Source organism: Pongo abelii, chromosome 2, assembly GCF_028885655.2.
Source record: "Pongo abelii isolate AG06213 chromosome 2, NHGRI_mPonAbe1-v2.0_pri, whole genome shotgun sequence".
Taxonomy (NCBI): domain Eukaryota; kingdom Metazoa; phylum Chordata; class Mammalia; order Primates; family Hominidae; genus Pongo; species Pongo abelii.
Window position 1 is genome coordinate 167,160,717 of NC_085928.1, and position 22,337 is coordinate 167,183,053.

Here is a 22,337-nt window from a genome sequence, read left to right on the forward strand (position 1 = left end):
TTCAAATCCTGGCACCATCACCTACTAACTTAATAACTATAAGAAATCAGGCCTGTCAAGGAATCTCTATGAGTCTCAAATTAGTCAAGAAATTAGGGATAACAAGACTTGCCTACCTTGTTGAAAGATTAGTAAGCAGATAATTTTCAAAAAAGTGTTCATAAACCATAAAGTTATATTGAAAATAAGATAGTTATCTTAAAAAATGTTTTTCCAAGTTGTTTTCAGTGGATTGACACTAAATAAGCAAGCAAACAAAAATACGAACAAATAAATGAATGTAAGGATTCTTTTCCATTGTGGGTAAGTCATTTTCAGAGTTCAGCACACAAATGTCCAAATCTGTGCAGGCCTTGTTCTACTTCACAGCAGCATCTACTGGTGAAGTCAAGAAGGTGCAAACTCTGAGTTAGATCAGATCCAAGATTTGGTTAACAATTTAGAAGTCTTTTCCTGTTTTAAGACGTCTCTATTCCTTGATCCATATGTGCATTGTCTTTTTATAACTCTACATTTAATAGTTTTCTATGGGTATAAATATTCAGGTTGAATATTCTTAATAAGATTGCTTAGTAGCTTGTTTCCTAGAATATTTGATTAATAAATTCTTTCCCAACAACTTGTTTTATGGTGAACTTAAAAACCACTTCCTTTAAGAATAATTGTATCATGAATTTTTAATGGTTAAGCATTTCCCTAGAGATTATGAAACTCCATGAGTGGATATGGTTCTGCTCCAATCTTTTTTTTTTTTTTTTTTTTTTTTTTAAATGGAGTCTCACTCTGTCTCCCAGGCTGGAGTGGAGTGGCATGATCTCGGCTCACTGCAACCTCTGCCTCCCAGGTTCAAGTGATTCTTCTGCCTCAGCCTCCCGAGTAGCTGGGACTACGGGCGTGTGCCACCACACCTGGCTAATTTTTGTATTTTTAGTAGAGATGGGGTTTTACCATGTTGGCCAGGCTGGTCTTGAACTCCTGACAACAAGTGATCTGCCCATCTCAGCCTCCCAAAGTGCTGGAATTACAGGCATGAGCCACAGCGCCCAGCCTGCCTCCAATCTTTTAATATGGACCTGGTACATAGCAGATACTCAATTGGTGATGACAAAAACAACCAGAACGATGATGATGATGATGATGATGATGATGATGATAGAAATCATGGTAACCATTGATGAACTATGGGCCCAGAATTGTACAAAGCATAGATATTTTATCTATTTAAGTCTCATACATCCTATGTCATATATATTATAACTGTCATATTAAATGGGGGGGACAATTTTCTATCTCCATTTTTCTGAGACTGCTCACCAAGCAATGGTGTGAAATTTGTCTCACACAGAGAAAAAAATGAGCTGAATTTATCATAATTAACTAGACAGTATTTTCCAGGTCATTGCCAGCAAGTAAAAAAGGAATTTGGACTCTTGATGAGATGTTACATTTTCTTCCCAAAGACTTTCCACTTAAGTTTCCAATCATTTGAAGTCATTTTGTGACTTGTGCCAGAGGACAATGTAAAAGGCATAGTGATAGTGAGGCGTATTTCTTTATTATGATCACTGATTCAGAAATGCAGAAAAAGGGACATTACTACTTTTAGGTTAAATAGCAATGGTGTTCATTGCATCATGGAATTTCAAATCAAAATTTTAAAAGGGCTTCCCTATAAACCCTCAGATAATCCATTGCAGTTGTAGGGTCTTCAATAATATTTTCAGCTTCTTGAGTGAAAGATATGCTAACTTGTGCTGCACTAAGCATTGGTTGTGCTTTTATTTATCAGTACTGAAAAGGCATTACAGACCATTTTCGTATGGCAAAGAACAAGTTTGGAGACTTATTCGGGAGCACTGGAAAACAACTTTCTTTTCTAAAAAGGTTCTGATGTTACAAAACATCACATTTTACCCCTGATATAATTTAAGCAGAAAACATATTCATTGCCCAAGTGATATGGTTTGGCTCTGTGTCCCCACCCAAACCTCATCTTGAATTGTACTCCCATAATTCCCACATGTTGTGGGAGGGACCCAGTGGGAGATACTTGAATCATGAGGGTGGTTTCCCCCATACTATTCTCATGGTAGTAAATAAGTCTCATGAGATTTGATGGTTTTATAAGGGGTTTCAGCTTTCACTACCTCCTCATACTCTCTTGCCACCACCATGTAAGAAGTGCCTTTCACCTTCCGCCATGATTGTGAGGCCTCCCTAGCCACGTGGAACTGTGAGTCCAATAAACGTCTTTCTTTTGGAAATTGCCCAGTCTCAGGTACATCTTTATCAGCAGCATGAAAATGGACTAATACACCAAGTGACATCCTTATCTTATTGTTTAATTCAAGGGGAAACATTAATATTTCCCTAATAAGTATAATTTTAGTTTAGTTGTTTAGTATTAATAGATACCTTTTATCAGAATAAGGATGTTCCCTTTTATTGCTTGTTTGCTGAGAGATTTTTAAAATGTTACTAAAGAAGAGATTTAGATTTGTTTTATGTATTTAGGTCTTTATTCCATCTGCTATTAATTTATGCATGCTGTGATGTGGACAATCGTCTCAAAACCATTTATTGAATAGTCTGTCCTTCTCTATTGTCAATATTCCCCTAGCATATATACAGTTTCCATATATGCACGGATTTCTTTCTTGCTTCTCTGTTCTATTCCATGGGTTATTTACCTATCTTACACTAGTGCTACACTGTCTTGATTATTATGATTTTATAATATATTGATATCTGGTAGGGAAATTACTGCCTTTTCCTCCCCCTCAACAACTCCCATCTTCTTCTCCTTCTGTGAAACTATCTTGGCTATCTGTTTCACTTTATCTTGTAAATTCAAAAATCAGCTTGTCATCTTTCATGGAAACCTCTGTTGGTATTTTATCAAAGTTTCACTAAATTTATTGAAAATTTACATCTTTGCCACATCAAACTCTCCCATCCGTGAACATGGTGTATTTCCCCATTTTCTTATTTAATTGCTTTCAATACACTTTTATAATTTTATTCTCAAAAGCTACATTTTCCTGTAAGTATTGTATATTTTTCTACTTTAAATAATATTTTTAATATTATATTTTCAATTTATTATGACTAGTATGTAAGAAAAAAACTAGCTTCTCTAAATTGATCTCACTTCCAGCACTTTACTGAAATTTGTCTTATTTTGTCTTAAAATTGACTGGAGAATATTTACTTTTTTTTTTTTTGAGACAGGGGCTTGTTCTGTCACCCAGGCTGGAGCGCAGTGGCACAATTACAGCTTGCTGTAATTCAACCTCCTGGGCTCAAGCTATTTTCCCACTTCAGCCTCCAGAGTAGCTGAGACTACAGGTGCACACCACCAAGCCCAGATAAATTCTTTGATTTTTAGTAGGGATGAGGTCTTGCTATGTTCCCCAGGCTGGTCTTGAACTCCTGAGCTCAAGCGATCCTCTCACCTTGGCCTCCCAAAGTTCTGGAATTGCAGGTGCAAGCCACCACACCCAGCCAGAATATTTAAATGTTCTATTATAGACAATTATCACATTTTTCTAGAGATAATGATTGTTTTGACCCTTCCTTCCTGATTGTTATAACTTTCATTTATTTTTCTTGTCTAGGCTAGGGCTTCTAGTGCCACAGTAAATAGAAGTAGATATATTGGTATCCTCATCTCATTCCTGACTTTAAATGAATGATTCTACTGTTTCACTATATGTATATAGTGAAATATATATATATATTTATATATGTAGTGTTCTATCATTATCTATCTATATATCTCCTCTAATCACGTTAAGAAATTTGTCCAAAATTACTAGTTTGAATTTTGTTTTCATGAACAAACAGGTACTGAATTTTATGAGATACTTTTTACTAATCACATGAAGTTTTTCCTCTTTAGTCTTTTGCAGTGTGGAATTATATCGAATATCAAGCTGTCCTGCATTTCTGGGAGAAACTCAACTAGGTCATTACGCATTTATAAAGTGGGTTTAACAATAGTTTTTCCCTCATAAGATATTGAGAGAGAATCACATAGGTTAAAAGGCCAGTACCTGGCGTATAGTAAGCACTCAGCAAATGTTAACTATTATTTACTTTAAGCACTGCTAGAGTCATTTTGCTAAAATTTTTATTTATGATTTATGCATCTATGTTCATAATTAAGATGGGCCTGTATTTTTATTTCTCATACTGTCCTTGTCCGGTATTGATATCATGGTATTGATATCCTGGCTATACTAGCCCTGTAGAATAAGGTGGAGAATGTTTTTCTGTTTCAGTTATCTGGGAAAGTTTAAAAGAGATTGTAATGATCTGTTCTTTGTATATTTGTTATAATTTTCCTGTAAAACTAAATTGGTAGGTTTTTTTATTTTTAATTTTTTTGTGTGTGAGTTGATTTTAAAATACTGACACAATTGTCTTATTTGGTATAGAGATATTCAAGTTTTCTATCCCCTTAACTTTTAAGTATGAATCAAGATAACGTTCCAATTTTACCTTTAATCTTTCCTCCAAGAAGTAAGACCTTTTACAATTACCACTTACTGGGAGAATTCAGAGAATACAAAACAGACAAAATAACTCTAAACAATTTGAATAAAATAAACGTGTACTTAAACTTAATGTAAAAGTAAACGTTACTTATATATAACCATTAATAATAACAGGTAGCAAAAATTGGCTTAGAACTATTGAAATATTTGCCTTCAGGGATAAATACATAGCCCTCGGACAAAGTCTCTCATGATTCACTCATAAGCATAAAAGAGCATTTGGTTTGAAATCAGGCACAGGATGCAAATGGATGCATATAATACAGTTGTTAAAAATATGATCAAGGAAATAATAGCAAAGAAGTCTAAGAGGCAAACACCTCTGCCACAGCACAAGAGTCTCCTGGTCCTATCTGGTCAACTTTTTAATCAGTGTTTTAAAATGAAGACCAGAGTGGCTCTGCTCATAAAATTTACGGATGATAAGAACTTTGGAAGAGCTGCAGATACACTGAGATGAAAAAAACATCCAACAAGATCTTTGCATGCCAAAGCAATGGGGTGAATCTCATAAAAGAAAAGTGTAAAGAATTAAAAGTAAGTACTTGCATAAGACAAAAAGCCTGCTAAACACAGAGTATGTCAGAAATTGCTGAATATACTAAGAAAATTTACATTTAAAAATTTGGAGATTTCAAATATAAGTCAAGAGAAATCAAAGATGTGATTGTGTGATTGACAAAAAACTGACTTTGATTTTAGGTTACATTAAGGAAAATACAGTATCAATAGGGAGGATAAATCCATTTTAGTCCTCATAAGCAAGCAAATCAGAGCACATGCAGGGGAGGGCAGCCAAGCAGAGCAGGGGTCTGGGTACATCTTGCAAATGGATGCAGAAACAACTCATCATCTGCTGAGTGAGCAAACTGAGAGGGAAACTATGAATGTTATGCCAGAGGAGGAAAAGAGGGAAGTGCAAAGGGAAGGAGTGGTGAGATATGAAAGTTGGAGCTAGTTTTTGAAAGTTCGTCATGTGAAAGAGGAACGAGGGTTTATTAGGCCCAAGAAAAGAGCCTTAGTCAAAAGTGGGAGGCCACAAGGGGAGAACTTCTAATTCAGCAAAAGGAAGCAACATCTAGTACTCAGTTTTGTCCAGAGATAAAGTGGGTTGTCACAGGAAACAGTGAGTTCGTTCCCTGGCAATAAAGAGATTCAAATATAGGAAGGCAAGTATGATTATCCTCATCACTACCTCAGCTGATATTTATTGAAAGCTGAGTATGTTTTGGCATTATCTCGTGTCATTGTCTCAACATTTATATGTATATATGAGGAAACAGAGGCTGGGAAAATAAAAATACAACCAGTGTATTTGGGGGTGCTAAGATTACATTGTGAAAGTAGACTTTACAGTGAAATGGTCAGGGTTTGAATCTTGCTTTTAACTTCTCTAAGCTTCAGCTTGCTCACTTACAAAATGATATAGTGGACATTTGTGTTCTTTCATCCCCACTATTCATTCACCTATTGTTGGCAACAGTCCTGGGTTTCTTTTGGGGATCTACTCCTCCTCTACTCCCAATCTATGTGGCTTTGCTGCAGCCGACTCCCATTCCCTGCTTTGAGGATGGCTCATGACCTAAGCCTGACCAACTGAAGTACAGTATCCCCTGGAAATGATGGATTGGTTCAGAAACGTTCATGTGGCCTGTGTCAGATCAAAGAGAAAAAAAGAGGCTGGATGTGAACTTTCTTTTTCTTAATTGGTATTCATGATGATGTGAGCTGGAAGCTGTAGAGGCCTACACCAATCGCAAAAGTAAAACCCATCCTGAGGAAGCAGAGCTGAGAATTGACTTTTGGGACACCATTGAGCCCTGAATCAACCATCTGGGAAGTCTGGGATGCTCATGGACTTTGCAGGCATGTGTGCCAAGGAGGAGTTGTTGTTGCTCCTCTTTCTCCTCCTCTTCCTTCTCCTTCTCTTCTTCCTCATCATCAAGTCATTTACATCTGTAGGTTTCTGTTACCTAAAATACTACTAACTGGTAAAATGGGATAATAATAGGACTTCTTTTGTGAGGTTCTTGTGGGCATTGAATGATATAATCGGTATAAATGGCTTAATACAATATCTGGCATCAGAAATGCATGCAGTAAATGTTAGCCATTGTAGCTATTATTAATGTTATTGTAATTATTATCATCATCATTGAATGGATGACCATTCAATGTATTTTAGAGAAGTAAAAACATGGGAAAATAAGGATTAGTGTACTGTAAGGCAAAGAAAATCTAAAGAGGAGAAAAACTATAAGTAATGAAAAAAGAAACCCCATGATGACTCCTCAGGCTGTCTGGTAGGTGATGTAAGACAAAGACTTGCAGAGCAGAAAACTTACTAATCAGAGAGAGAAAAACTGTAAGTAATGAAAAAAGAAACCCCATGATGACTCCTCAGGCTGTCTGGTAGGGGATGTAAGACAAAGAATTGCAGAGCAGAAAACTTACTAATCAGAGACAGCAAGATCCCTTCTGCTTTGCAACTTAAAGTTTGATGGGCTCACGTGAGTGATAATGGAGTTTTAGAGTCACATCAGTCTTAAAAGTCCAAACCCTGAAATATATAGCCCCAACCTTTTACAGGTAAAATTACCATTCATTTTATGATAATTTTCATAGTGCCAGATCAAATAAACCAAATTATTTGTTTATTTCAAATGCTTGCGTGAATTTAGAAAGTGTACTTTCTGTTTCAAAGATTTCATTGTCATCGAAAAATCATTTTTTAAAAACCCAAATAGATGAGCTAAGTTCTTGGCAGCAGTAAAGGGCTAATTCATTTTTTTTCATAAATCTGTTATTTGCAAGTCTGACTATTATGGTTTTAAAATGTGTGGTGTGTGATGGGTGGGAGGAGCGAAGATGGCCTAACAGGAACAGCTGCGGTCTACAGCTCCCAGCGTGAGCGACGCAGAAGACAGGTGATTTCTGCATTTCCATCTGAGGTACCGGGTTCATCTCACTAGGGAGTGCCAGACAGTGGGCGCAGGTCAGTGGGTGTGCGCACCGTGCAGGAGCCGAAGAAGGGCGAGGCATTGCCTCACTCGGGAAGCGCAAGGGGTCAGGGAGTTCCCTTTCCTAGTCAAAGAAAGGGGTGACAGACGGCACCTGGAAAATCGGGTCACTCCCACCCTAATACTGCGCTTTTCCGATGCGCTTAAAAAACGGCACACCAGGAGATTATATCCCGCACCTGGCTCAGAGGGTCCTACGCCCACGGAGTCTCGCTGATTGCTAGCACAGCAGTCTGAGATCAAACTGCAAGGTGGCAGCGAGGCTGGGGGAGGGGCGCCCGCCATTGCCCAGGCTTGCTTAGGTAAACAAAGCAGCCTGGAAGCTCGAACTGGGTGGAGCCCACCACAGCTCAAGGAGGCCTGCCTGCCTCTGTAGGCTCCACCTCTGGGGGCAGGGCACAGACAAAGAAAAAGACAGCAGTAACCTCTGCAGACTTAAATGTCCCTGTGTGACAGCTTTGAAGAGAGCAGTGGTTCTCCCAGCACGCAGCTGGAGATCTGAGAACGGGCAGACTGCCTCCTCAAGTGGGTCCCTGACCCCTGACCCCCGAGCAGCCTAACTGGGAGGTACCCCCCAGCAGGGGCAGACTGACACCTCACACGACCGAGTACTCCAACAGACCTGCAGCTGAGGGTCCTGTCTGTTAGAAGGAAAACTAACAAACAGAAAGGACATCCACACCAAAAACCCATCTGTACATCACCATCATCAAAGACCAAAAGTAGATAAAACCACAAAGATGGGGAAAAAACAGAGTAGAAAAACTGGAAACTCTAAAAAGCAGAGTGCCTCTCCTCCTCCAAAGGAACGCAGTCCTTCACCAGCAACGGAACAAAGCTGGACGGAGAATGACTTTGACGAGCTGAGAGAAGAAGGCTTCAGACGATCAAATTACTCCGAGCTACAGGGGGATATTCAAACCAAAGGCAAAGAAGTTGAAAACTTTGAAAAAAATTTAGAAGAATGTATAACTAGAATAACCAATACAGAGAAGTGCTTAAAGGAGCTGATGGAGCTGAAAACCAAGGCTCGAGAACTACGTGAAGAATGCAGAAGCCTCAGGAGCCGATGCGATCAAATGGAAGAAAGGGTATCAGCCCTGGAAGATGAAATGAATGAAATTAAGCGAGAAGGGAAGTTTAGAGAAAAAAGAATAAAAAGAAACGAGCAAAGCCCCAAGAAATATGGGACTATGTGAAAAGACCAAATCTACATCTGATTGGTGTACCTGAAAGTGACAGGAAGAATGGAAACAAGTTGGAAAACACTCTGCAGGATATTATCCAGGAGAAATTCCCCAATCTAGCAAGGCAGGCCAACATTCAGATTCAGGAAATACAGAGAACACCACAAAGATACTCCTCAAGAAGAGCAACTTCAAGACACATAATTATCAGATTCACCAAAGTTGAAATGAAGGAAAAAATGTTAAGGGCAGCCAGAGAGAAAGGTCGGGTTACCCTCAAAGGGAAGCCCATCAGTCTAACAGCAGATCTCTCGGCAGAAACTCTACAAGCCAGAAGAGAGTGGGGGCCAATATTCAACATTCTTAAAGAAAAGAATTTTCAACCCAGAATTTCATATCCAGCCAAACTAAGCTTCATAAGTGAAGGAGAAATAAAATCCTTTACAGACAAGCAAATGCTGAGAGATTTTTGTCACCACCAGGCCTGCCCTAAAAGAGCTCCTGAAGGAAGCGCTAAACATGGAAAGGCACAACCGGTACCAGCCGCTGCAAAATCATGCCAAAATGTAAAGACCATCGAGACCAGGAAGAGACTGCATCAACTAACGAGCAAAATAACCAGCTAACATCATAATGACAGGATCAAATTCACACATAACAATATTAACTTTAAATATAAATGGACTAAATGCTCCAATTAAAAGACACAGACTGGCAAATTGGATAAAGACTCAAGACCCATCAGTGTGCTGTATTCAGGAAACCCATCTCACATGCAGAGACACACATAGGCTCAAAATAAAAGGATGGAGGAAGATCTACCAAGCAAATGGAAAGCAAAAAAAGGCAGGGGTGGCAATCCTAGTCTCTGATAAAACAGACGTTAAACCAACAAAGATCAAAAGAGACAAAGAAGGCCATTACATAATGGTAAAGGGATCAATTCAACAAGAAGAGCTAACTATCCTAAATATATATGCACCCAATACAGGAGCACCCAGATTCAGAAAGCAAGTCCTGAGTGACCTACAAAGAGACTTAGACTCCCACACATTAATAATGGGAGACTTTAACACCCCACTGTCAACATTAGACAGATCAACGAGACAGAAAGTCAACAAGGATACCCAGGAATTGAACTCAGCTGTGCACCAAGCGGACCTAATAGACATCTACAGAACTCTCCACCCCAAATCCACAGAATATACATTTTTTTCAGCACCACACCACACCTATTCCAAAATTGACCACATACTTGGAAGTAAAGCTCTCCTCAGCAAATATAAAGGAACAGAAATTATAACAAACTATCTCTCAGATCACAGTGCAATCAAGCTAGAACTCAAGATTAAGAACCTCACTCAAAACTGCTCAACTACATGGAAACTGAACTACCTGCTCCTGAATGACTACTGGGTACATAACGAAATGAAGGCAGAAATAAAGATGTTCTTTGAAACCAACGAGAACCAAGACACAACATACCAGAATCTCTGGGATGCATTCAAAGCAGTGTGTAGAGGGAAATTTATAGCACTAAATGCCCACAAGAGAAAGCAGGAAAGATCCGAAATTGACACCCTAACATCACAATTAAAAGAACTAGAAAAGCAAGAGCAAACACATTCAAAAGCTAGCAGAAGGTAAGAAATAACTAAAATCAGAGCAGAACTGAAGGAAATAGAGACACAAAAAACCCTTCAAAAAATTAATGAATCCAGGAGCTGGTTTTTTGAAAGGATCAACAAAATTGATAGACCGCTAGCAAGACTAATAAAGAAAAAAAGAGAGAAGAATCAAATAGATGCAATAAAAAATGATAAAGGGGATATCACCACCAATCCCACCGAAATACAAACTACCATCAGAGAATACTACAAACACCTCTATGCAAATAAACTAGAAAATCTAGAAGAAAAGGATAAATTCCTCAAAACATACACCCTCCCAAGACTAAACCAGGAAGAAGTAGAAGCTCTGAACAGACCAATATCAGGAGCTGAAATTGTGGCAATAATCAATAGCTTACCAACCAAAAAGAGTCCAGGACCAGATGGATTCACAGCCGAATTCTACCAGAGATACAAGGAGGAACTGGTACCATTCCTTCCGAAACTATTCCAATCAATAGAAAAAGAGGGAATCCTCCCTAACTCATTTTATGAGGCCAGCATCATCCTGATACCAAAGCCGGGCAGAGACACAACCAAAAAAGAGAATTTTAGACCAATATCCTTGATGAACATTGATGCAAAAATCCTCAATAAAATACTGGCAAACCGAATCCAGCAGCACATCAAAAAGCTTATCCACCATGATCAAGTGGGCTTCATCCCTGGGATGCAAGCCTGGCTCAATATATGCAAATCAATAAACATAATCCAGCATATAAACAGAACCAAAGACAAAAATCACATGATTATCTCAATAGATGCAGAAAAGGCCTTTGACAAAATTCAACAACCCTACATGCTAAAAACTCTCAATAAATTAGGTATTGATGGGACGTATCTCAAAATAATAAGAGCTATCTATGACAAACCCACAGCCAATATCATACTGAATGGACAAAAACTGGAAGCATTCCCTTTGAAAACTGGCACAAGACAGGGATGCCCTCTCTCACCACTCCTATTCAACATAGTGTTGGAAGTTCTGGCCAGGGCAATTAGGCAGGAGAAGGAAATCAAGGGTATTCAATTAGGAAAAGAGGAAGTCAAATTGTCCCTGTTTGCAGATGACATGATTGTATATCTAGAAAACCCCATTGTCTCAGCCCAAAATCTCCTTAAGCTGTTAAGCAACTTCAGCAAAGTCTCAGGATACAAAATCAATGTACAAAAATCACAAGCATTCTTATACACCAACAACAGACAAACAGAGAGCCAAATCATCAGTGAACTCCCATTCACAATTGCTTCAAAGAGAATAAAATACCTAGGAATCCAACTTACAAGGGACGTGAAGGACCTCTTCAAGGAGAACTACAAACCACTGCTCAAGGAAATAAAAGAGGATACAAACAAATGGAAGAACATTCCATGCTCATGGGTAGGAAGAATCAATATCGTGAAAATGGCCATACTGCCCAAGGTAATTTACAGATTCAATGCCATCCCCATCAAGCTACCAATGACTTTCTTCACAGAATTGGAAAAAACTACTTTAAAGTTCATATGGAACCAAAAAAGAGCCCACATCGCCAAGTCAATCCTAAGCCAAAAGAACAAAGCTGGAGGCATCACACTACCTGACTTCAAACTATACTACAAGGCTACAGTAACCAAAACAGCATGGTACTGGTACCAAAACAGACATATAGATCAATGGAACAGAACAGAGCCCTCAGAAATAATGCTGCATATCTACAACCATCTGATCTTTGACAAACCTGAGAAAAACAAGCAATGGGGAAAGGATTCCCTATTTAATAAATGGTGCTGGGAAAACTGGCTAGCCATATGTAGAAAGCTGAAACTGTTTCCCTTCCTTACACCTTATACAAACATCAATTCAAGATGGATTAAAGACTTAAACGTTAGACCTAAAACCATAAAAACCCTAGAAGAAAACCTAGGCATTACCAATCAGGACATAGCCATGGGCAAGGACTTCATGTCTAAAACACCAAAAGCAATGGCAACAAAAGCCAAAATTGACAAATGAGATCTAATTAAACTCAAGAGCTTCTGCACAGCAAAAGAAACTACCATCAGAGTGAACAGGCAACCTACAAAATGGGAGAACATTTTCACAACCTACTCATCTGACAAAGGGCTAATATCCAGAATCTACAATGAACTCAAACAAATTTACAAGAAAAAAACAAACAACCCCATCAAAAAGTGGACAAAGGACATAAACAGACACTTCTCAAAAGAAGATATTTATGCAGCCAAAAAACACATGAAAAAATGCTCACCATCACTGGCCATCAGAGAAATGCAAATCAAAACCACAACGAGATACCATCTCACACCAGTTAGAATGGCAATCATTAAAAAGTCAGGAAACAACAGGTGCTGGAGAGGATGTGGAGAAATAGGAACACTTTTACACTGTTGGTGGGACTGTAAATTAGTTCAACCATTGTGGAAGTCAGTGTGGCGATTCCTCAGGGATCTAGAACTAGAAATACCATTTGACACAGCCATCCCATTACTGGGTATATACCCAAAGGACTGTAAATCATGCTGCTATAAAGACACATGCACACGTATGTTTATTGTGGCATTATTCACAATAGCAAAGACTTGGAACCAACCCAGATGTCCAACAATGATAGACTGGATTAAGATAATGTGGCACATATACACCATGGAATACTATGCAGCCATAAAAAATGATGAGTTCATGTCCTTTGTAGGGACATGGATGAAACCGGAAATCATCATTCTCAGTAAACTATTGCAAGAACAAAAAACCAAACACCGCATATTCTCACTCATAGGTGGGAATTGAACAATGAGAACACATGGACACAGGAAGGGGAACATCACACTCTGGGGACTGTTGTGGGGTGGGGGGAGGGGGGAGGGAAGCACTGGGAGATATACCTAATGCTAGATGATGAGTTAATGGGTGCAGCGCACCAGCATGGCACATGTATACATATGTAACTAACCTGCACATTGCGCACGTGTACCCTAAAACCTAAAGTATAATAATAATAAATTTAAAAAAAATGTGTGGTGTGTATAAGTGTTTTAAATTCCTATAAAATTTGTTTCAAAAATGTAGCCAAGGTGTTGAAAAAAACCACCATTGCTTTTCTGGGCTTTAAGCAAATTTAATATTACATATAAAGTGAAATTGGTGATTTAATCCCGTGGCCAAAGGAAATTGGAAATGAAAATACTGACTAGTATTATTAATGACAAATCTTTGGAGGGAAGCACAGGTTGAGTGATAAATTTCCACTGTCAGCTGGAGTTCAGACACACCTGGCAGACCACTGGGGTGGCTGGTCCGAAGTCTTGCAATGGTACTAAGAACCCACCTTAGGAATGTCTGGTACAGTGAACTTATGTTAGGAACAAAACTTTAGTTCTTGGAAGGCAATAGGCATTTTGAGAATTAAAGTATTAATTTGTTGGTAACCCCAACTCCTGGGTGAATAGTTGAGCCCAGGGGAAGGAAAGACAGCTTTAGATAAAATAATAATCGATTTTATTTTAGTTTTTCAACTTTTAGAGTCAAGGGTACATCTGCAGGTTTCTTACAAGGCTATATTGCATGATGCTGAGGTTTGGGGTACAATTGAACCCATCACACAGGTAGTGAGCACAGTACCCAGTAAGTAGTTTTCCTATCCTTGTCCCTCTCTTCCTACCCCTCTTTCAGTCCCCATGTCTATCATTCCCATCTTTATGTCCACATGTACCCAATGATTAGTTTCCACTTATAAGTGAAAACACGGGGTATCTGCATTAATTCGCTTAGGATAGTGGCCTCTAGCTGCATCCACGTTGCTGCAAAGGACACGATTTTGTTCTTATTTATGGTAGCATAGTATTCCTTGGTGTATAGGTACCACATTTTCTTCATCCAATCCGCTGTTGATGGGCACCTAGGTTAATTCCATGTCTTTGCTATTGTAAATAGTGTTGCAATGAAGATACAAGTACATGTGTCTTTTTGGTAGAAGGATTTATTTTCCTTTGGGCATATATACCCAATAGTAGAATTGCTGGGTCAAATAGTAGTTCTATTTTAACTTCTTTGAGAAATCGCCAAACTGCTTTCCACAGTGGCTGAACTAATGGGCATTCCCACAAATAGTGTATAAGCATTCTCTTTTCTCTGCAGCCTTGCTAACATCTATTGTTTTCTGAATTTTTAATAACAGACATTCTGACTGGTATGAGATGGTATCTCACTGTGATTTTGATTTGCATTTCTCTGATGATTAGTGATGTGGAGCATGTTTTCATATATTTGTTGGCTGCTTTTATGTCTTCTTTTGAGAAGTGTCTGTTCATGTCCTTTGCCCCCTTTTTTTTCTTTAAGTTCAGGGGTACATAGGCAGTTTTTTTATATAGGTAAACTTGTGTCATGGGGGTTTGTTGTACAGATTATTTTATTACCCAGGTATTAAGCCCAGTACCCATTAGTTACTTTTCTTGATCCTCTCCCTTTTCCTACCCTTCACCCTCCAATAGGCCCCAGTATCTTTTGTTCCTCTCTATGTGTCCAGGTATTGTCATAATTTAGCTCCCACTTATAAGTGACAACATGTTGTATTTGGTTTCCTGTTCCTGTGTTAGCTTGCTAAGGATAATAGCCTCTGGCTCCATCCAAGTTCCTGCAAAGGACATGATCTTGTTCTTTTCTATGGCTGCATAGTTTTCCATGGTGTATAGGTATCACATTTTCTTTAGCCAGTCTATGATTGATGGGCGTTTAGGTTGATTCCATGTCTTTGCTAACATGAATAGTGCTGCAATGAACATATGTGTGCATGTGTCTTTATGATGGAACAATTTATATTTCTTTGGGTATATACCCAGTAATGGGATTGCTGAGTTGATTGTAGTTCTGTTTTTAGGTTTTTGAGGACCAACCACCACTAACAGTGTATAAGCATTCCTTTTTCTCCACAACCTTGCCAATAGCTGTTATTTTTTAATAATACACTGGTGTGAGATGGTATCTCATTGTGGTTTTGATTTGCATTTCTCTAATGATCAGTAATGTTGAGTTTTTTTCATGATTGTTGGCTGCATGTATGTCTTCTTTTGAAAAGTGTCTTTTCATGTCCTTTGCCCACTTTGTAATTTTTTTTCTTGTAAATTTCTTTAAGTTTCTTATAGATGTTGGATATTAGACCTTTGTCAGATGCATACCTTGCAAATATTTCCTTTCATCCTCTAGATTGTTTGTTCACTCTGTTGATAGTTTCTTTTGCTGTGCAGAAGCTCTTTAGTTTAATTAGATCTATTTGTCAATTTTTGCTTTTGTTGCAGTTGCCTTTGTTGCAATTGTTTTTGGTATCTTCTTCATGAAATTTTTGCGCATTCCTATGTCCAGAATGGTGTTGCCTAGGTTGTCTTCCAGTGTTTTTATAGTTTTGGGTTTTACATTTAAGTATTTAATCCATCTTAAGTTAATTTTTGTATGTGTTATAAGGAAGGGGTCCAGTTTTAATCTTCTGCATATTGACTAGGCAGTTATTCCAGCACCATTTATTGAATAGGTAGTCTTTTGCCCATTGCTTGTTTTTGTCAGCTTTTTCAGAGATTAGATAGTTGTAGGTATGTAGCCTTATTTCTGGTTCTCTATTCTGTTCTATTGGTCTATGTGTGTGTTTTTGTACTCGTACCATGCTGTTTTGCTTACTGTATCCCTATTTGAAGTCAGTTTGAAGTCAGATAGTGTGATGCCTCCAGGTTTGTTCTTTTTGCTTAGGATTGCCTTGGCTATTCAGGCTCTTTTTTGGTTCCATATGAATTTTAAAATATTTTTTCTAGTTCTGTGATGAATGTCATTAGTAGTTTAATAGGAACAATATTGAATCTGTAAATTGCTTTGGGCAGCATGGCCATTTTAATGATATTGTTTCTTTCTATCCATGAGTATAGAATATTTTTCCATTTGTTTGTGTCATCTCTGACTTCTTTGAGGAGTGTTTTGTAGTTCTCCTTATAGAGATCTTTCAACTCCCTGGTTAGCTGGATTCCTAAGTATTTTATTTGTGTGTATGTGTGGCACTTGTAAATGGGATTGCATTTCTGATTTGGCTCTCAGCTTGGCTACTGGTGGTGTGTGGGCGTGCTAGTGACTTTTGTACATTGATTTTTGTATCCTGAGACTTTGCTGAAGTTGTTTATCAGCTTAAGGAGCTTTTTGGGCTGAGACTATGGCATTTTCTAGATATAGGGTCATGTCATCTACAAATAGGGATAGTTTGACTTCCTCTCTTCCTATTTGGAAGTGCTATATTTCTTTCTCTTTCATGATTGCTCTGGCCAGGATTTCCGACACTATGTTGAATAGGAGTGGTGAGAGAGGGCGTCCTTGTCTTGTGCCAGTTTTCGGTGGTAATGTTTCCAGCTTTTGCCCATTCAGTATGATGTTGGCTGTGGGTTTGCCATCGATGGCTCTTACTATTTTGAGGTATCCTTCTTCAATACCTAGATTATTGGGAATTTTTAACATGAAGGGGTGTTGAATTTTATCAAAAGCCTTATCTGCATCTGTTGGATTTGTCTTTAGTTCTGTTTATGTGATGAATCACATTTATTGATTTGCATATGTTCAACCAACCTTGCATCCCAGGGATAAAGCCTACTTGATCATGATCGATAAGCTTTTTGATGTGCTGCTGGATTTGTTTTGCCAGTATTTTGTTGAGAATTTTTGCATCAATGTTCAAGGATACTGCCTTGAAGTTTTCTTTTTATGTTGTGTCTCTGCCAGATTTTGGTATCAGGATGATGGTGGCCTTATAGAATGAGTTAGGGAGGAGTCTCTCCTCCTCAATTTTTTGGGATAGTTTCAGCAGGAATGGTACCAGATCTTCTTTGTACATCTGGTAGAATTCAGCTGTGAATCTGTCTGGTCCCAAGCTTATTGTGATTGGTAGACTATTTATTACTGATTCAATTTCAGAGCTCATTATTGGTCTGTTCAGGGATTCAATTTCTTACTGGTTAGGTCTTAAGGGTGTATGTGCCTAGGAATTTATTAATTTCTTCTAGATTTTCTAGTTTAGGTGTATAGAGGTGTTCATAATATCTTCTGATGGTTGTTTGTATTTCTGTGGGGTCAATAGTAATATCACCTTGTTGTTTCTGGTTGTGTTTATTTGCAGCTTCTCTATTACCTTCTTTATTAGTCTAGCTAGCTCCTGGATTCATTGATCTTTTAAATTTATTGTGTCTTAATCTCCTTCAGCTCAGCTCTGATTTTGGTTGGTTTCCTCTTGGTTCTCTAGTTCTTTTAGTTATGCTGTTAGGTTGTTAAATTGAGATCTTTCTAACTTTTTGATTTGCACTTTTTAATGGGGTTGTTTCTTGCTTGTTGAATTGCTTAAGTTCCTTATAGATTCTGGATATTAGACCTTTTTCAGATGCATAGTTTGCAAAAATTTTCTCCCATTCTGTAGGTTGTTTGTTTACTCTGTTGATAATTTCTTCTGCTTTCTAGAAGCTCTCTAGTTCAATTAGGTCCCACTTGTCAGTTTTTGTTTTTGTCATAATTGCTTTTAAGGACTTAGCCATAAATTTATTGCCAAGGCTATTGTCAAGAAGGGTATTTACTAGGTTTTCCTTGAGGACTTTTATAGTTTGAGGTCTTGCATTTAAGTCTTTAATCCATTTTGAGTTAATTTTTATATATGGTGATAGTTGTCCAGTTTTATTCCTCTGCATATAGATACCCAGTTATCCTAGCACCATTTGTTGAATAGGCAGTCCTTCCCCCATTGATTATTTTTGTTGAATTTGTCAAAGATCAGATGGCTGTAGGTGTGCAGCTTTATTTCTGGGTTCTCTATTCTGTTCTACTGAAAAGACATCTATTTTACTGCAAACATGGCAACTCAGTTTGGCGCTGCTCTGGGGCCTCTCTACCAAGGTGTAACACTGAGGAGAAAGGCTAGTGTTCTTTCCCATCCTGCCACAGGCTGCCACACTGAATTACTGGGCTAAGGACTCGGTAGTTCCTAAAGCTTCAAGTGGTTCAGCACAAAGACTGCCGTCACTGGCAGGGCAGCATGGAGTTCCCAGGAGTGGAGTCCATTCCTGGGACCTGCATGGCCGTGGCCTTAGGGTCTGCTGGGCTCGCGTGGTGGAAGAGGACAGCACCCCACCATGCTATGCCAGGAAGCATGGACAAAATAGCAGTATGGGCTTGGGGATTGGTCTGGATACCTTGGGAAGAAAGCACACATAGGACACCCTTGGGGACCCTAAGAATTATTTGGACTGTGAGCACTTTACAGAGGGTTGACGATCAACCTTATCATGTGGTGGGTTATGGCAGTAAACTGTGGGCTGAGATACTCATGGACCCCATGCATCTTTATTAATGAGAACTGGGGACATTTGGATGCACATCAATTAATATCATATATTGTTCTCTGACTCCAAGTTCAAAAACATGTTTTTTGATTGATCTGAAACCAAAGAAAATAAAAGAAGACAAGGAGAATATTTTGCATGAACTAATTTGAGCTTCTCATTCATTCAAATGTTGTAACAATTAACAGAGGTGTACTACTTGGCTTTTTATGCTAGTATTTATGCTTGTTATCATTCCCAAATCACGTTCACATTTAAGAAGTCATTACACATTTTCTGATGTATTTTATCTAACAAAAGACATTTCTTGCTTTTGGAACCAAATGAAGACAGGTTTTTCATATTCCACTGAGTGACATGTTCCACTCAGTACACAGAGATAAGATCTCCACAGTTGGTAGTTGAACAGGTGACCAGAAGCATGGAAATGCAGTTCTTCAAACTGAGAAACACAAATTTGGAAGAAAGCTTACAATTCTTTTAATGAGTCTAAGTAATTCATCTGCCTTGGGAAGGGACACAGACAGCCAGATTAAGTAACCTTTTGCATGTTCACAAGTCAACTAGCAGCAAAACAGAGAAATTAATTTGCTTCTAATACTCTAGGTCTTGCTTCCCACAAACCATAAATGCTTCATGAAAATACTTTTAAATATCTCCTAAAACATGTCCTCAAGCTCAACTTTCACACCATACCTTGGAGTATGCTCTTTACTATAACTTCTGTGTGATCAGCCAGGAGATCTGCCTTGGTAATTGCAGCCAGAGACAGGTAGTTAGACATATTCCTGCACAGTTCCTTGTTGCCTCTGTGGAGGAATTTCACTGCAATGGGGATGGCTAATGCCATCACTGGGGGTCGGTTGTAATTCTGAGGAAATATAAGAAAGCCACAAATAATAAGTGACTCATTATTCATTTATTCATTCATTCACTCATTCAAAAAATATTTATTGGATTAAGCTCCCAGAGTACAGCTGTGAAAACACAGGCCTTGCCCTGTTTATATTGTATTTGGGAATTCTGGGAACTCTTGGTTTTGTTTAAGAGACCTAAAGACAAACAGGCAGTTAACAGCATAAACTGATGACAGCCGAGATGGGCAAAAGGCAGGGTGCTAAGAGAGCAGAGAAGGAGCACTCAATCCAGTCTTGGGGAATGTCAAGAAAGACTTCCTGGAGGAGGTAATGTCTTAGTTGGGACCTCATGGATGAATAAGAGATGGCTGGGTGCTGGCAAGGCAGGGAGTAGCCAGAAAGGAGGAAGAGTAGGTGTGCCAGAAAGAAGGAAGACTGAGGTGAGGGAGTACCTGATGGCACTGGAGAGTTGTAAATAGCTCAGGATGGCTGAAGTGTGGTATGTGTGAGGAAACTGGAGTGGGAGGTGAGGGGAGAGACAGGGCAGGTAAACAGGGGCATGATTATGAAAGGTACGGCATACAAGGCTAAGAAGTTTGGCATTGATCTTTAGGGTAATCGGGGGCCACTGATGACAGGAATCACTTGTCAGATTTATACTTGAGAAAACAACCTAAGGAACGTTGAACAAGTCGCTTTTTGACTATATCTATCTTAAAAATTAAAGTTTCAGCTAATTAGATTCAGAGGGAAAAAAATAAATGAATGTAAGATTAAAACCTAAAAGTATTCTGGATCCTAAAATAATTCTCTTCTTGATTTACTTTGTGACTGAATATAAATATCCTTACATATAAAGTAGTCCTATTAGCATTTAGTTACCAAATTAGGGAATAATATTTAGAAAATACAAATTGTTTTCTTTTTTTTCTACCACATAATGTTTTGGTCAACAAATTGTTTTCTTAAAAATCAATGGTACATATTCACTACCCCTGGCCATCAACCCCACCTCAGACTAACTGTAGAAAAAAAAACTGTGCTGTGCACAGCATGTTTGGGAGAAATAGCCCTGGACTCCTACTCTTGCATTATTTGATGACAGACAAAGTTCTGTGTTGCTTGTCCCGCTGTTATATTCAGATCTTTGTTTTGTAGCTGAGCTTGTATCCTGATTAATACAATGCAAAGCCAGGACCACTTACATTCTTCAACTTTCCCTGTGGCTTAAAGAGAAAATTATATTCTTAGAATGAAATGTAGAATTCCACCTTTATACATCAAATCTTACAATAAGGACAAAAGAAAAGACATGAGATAAAAATTGTCATTGATACATACAATTCCTGAGCAATAGAAATGGGGCAATTGGGTCAATTAGATATTTACATGGGGGAAAAACATATCCCCACCCCTATATCTGCCATAACTAAAATCAATTTCAGATAGATTGCAGATCTAAAGGTAAAAAATAAAACAAGACAGAGAAGACAATCCAGGAGAACATCTCAATGGCCTCAGAGTAGGCAAAGACTTCCTTAAACCTAACTCAAAAATAATTAACAATAAAAAAGTCATAAAGTGGATAAAATCAAGAACTTCTAGTCATCAAGAGATATCATTTAAAAAGTGAAAAGATAATCCAAAGAGTGAAAGAAGATATCTATAATATGTTCTGGGTACTGGTAAACCTTTAGATAAATGTATTTTATGTGTATAATATATATTATAAATATAAAAGTATTATTTATACATATATAATATATATACACACTCTTCCAATCCATAAGAAAAAGAAGATGCAATCAAATAGAAAAATAGACAGAGGACTTAAACAGACACTTTACAAAATAAAGCTCCAAAACATGAAAATATGCTCAATTTCATTAATTTTTAATTTTGCTCTGGGTTCTGATTACAGGGTTGTATTTGGAGAGAATTCATCAAGATATGATATGACCTCTTTTCTGAAAAAGAAGCACAGTTATATAATTACAGATTTTAGCTATTCTTTTAAATAGATTCAAAAGTTAGTATGAATATAGGATTGCATATTGTATGCATGCATTTTATAAACAACCCTTGTCTTAGGGTTCTACGAAGGACAATGACACACAGTGGTAGAGTCAATGCAGCCAAGACTATAATAATGGTGGTGACAGTGTCAGGAAGATGACTTGTCTATTCACACTGAGTATGGGAATCAGGTAAAATAAATATTATGGGATATGTAAGGCACTCAAATGTATGTTCCTTAAAGAGCTAATGAGTTTTGGGAGTGATAACATTCATATCTTGATATCCAGTCCATAAATCTTTCCTGAAGTCACAGAAAATAACATTCTATGATTTTTCTCTGATCTCCATATCATCAGCCTTTTACACTCCTGCCCAATATACATTTATCCTTCTTCTGCGGACTCTACCCTAATTCCTCTCTGTGGAACTGTCCAGGTGCTTCTAATGAAGGCATCTCTACCTTTGGTCTTAAAGGTGATCAAGTGACTCAGACATTGATTCTCTCATTGGTCAAATGAGAGAATCACATTTCCCTGGTTCGAGGATGGACAAGTTACCAAATTATAATTAAGGAGCCATGAAATGGCTCTGTGAAAGAGATTCTCTCTCCTGTTGTATTTAAGGTATTGAGAAGGGAGGATCAAAAGTAGTTGCTGTCATCTTGTGACCTCGG

General features: G+C 38.2%; 1 protein-coding gene across 15 annotated transcripts in view; it reads right to left on the reverse strand.

Annotated features, from left to right (window-relative positions):
• The window catches only part of VEPH1 (ventricular zone expressed PH domain containing 1), a 315,043-nt gene that overhangs the window by 212,487 nt on the left and 80,219 nt on the right, over positions 1 to 22,337 (reverse strand). For 14 of the 15 annotated variants that reach the window (XR_008523995.2, XM_054552900.2, XM_024245018.3 and 11 more), the window contains one exon: positions 19,485 to 19,659. Coding sequence is in view for 14 of the 15 variants with exons in the window: in XM_054552900.2 (XP_054408875.1) it covers positions 19,485 to 19,659 (175 nt within the window). In the remaining variant the exon portion in view is untranslated. Of the gene's footprint in view, positions 1 to 13,381; positions 19,231 to 19,484; positions 19,660 to 22,337 lie in introns of those variants that run through there. The other variant, XM_054552906.2, reaches the window with a different exon arrangement.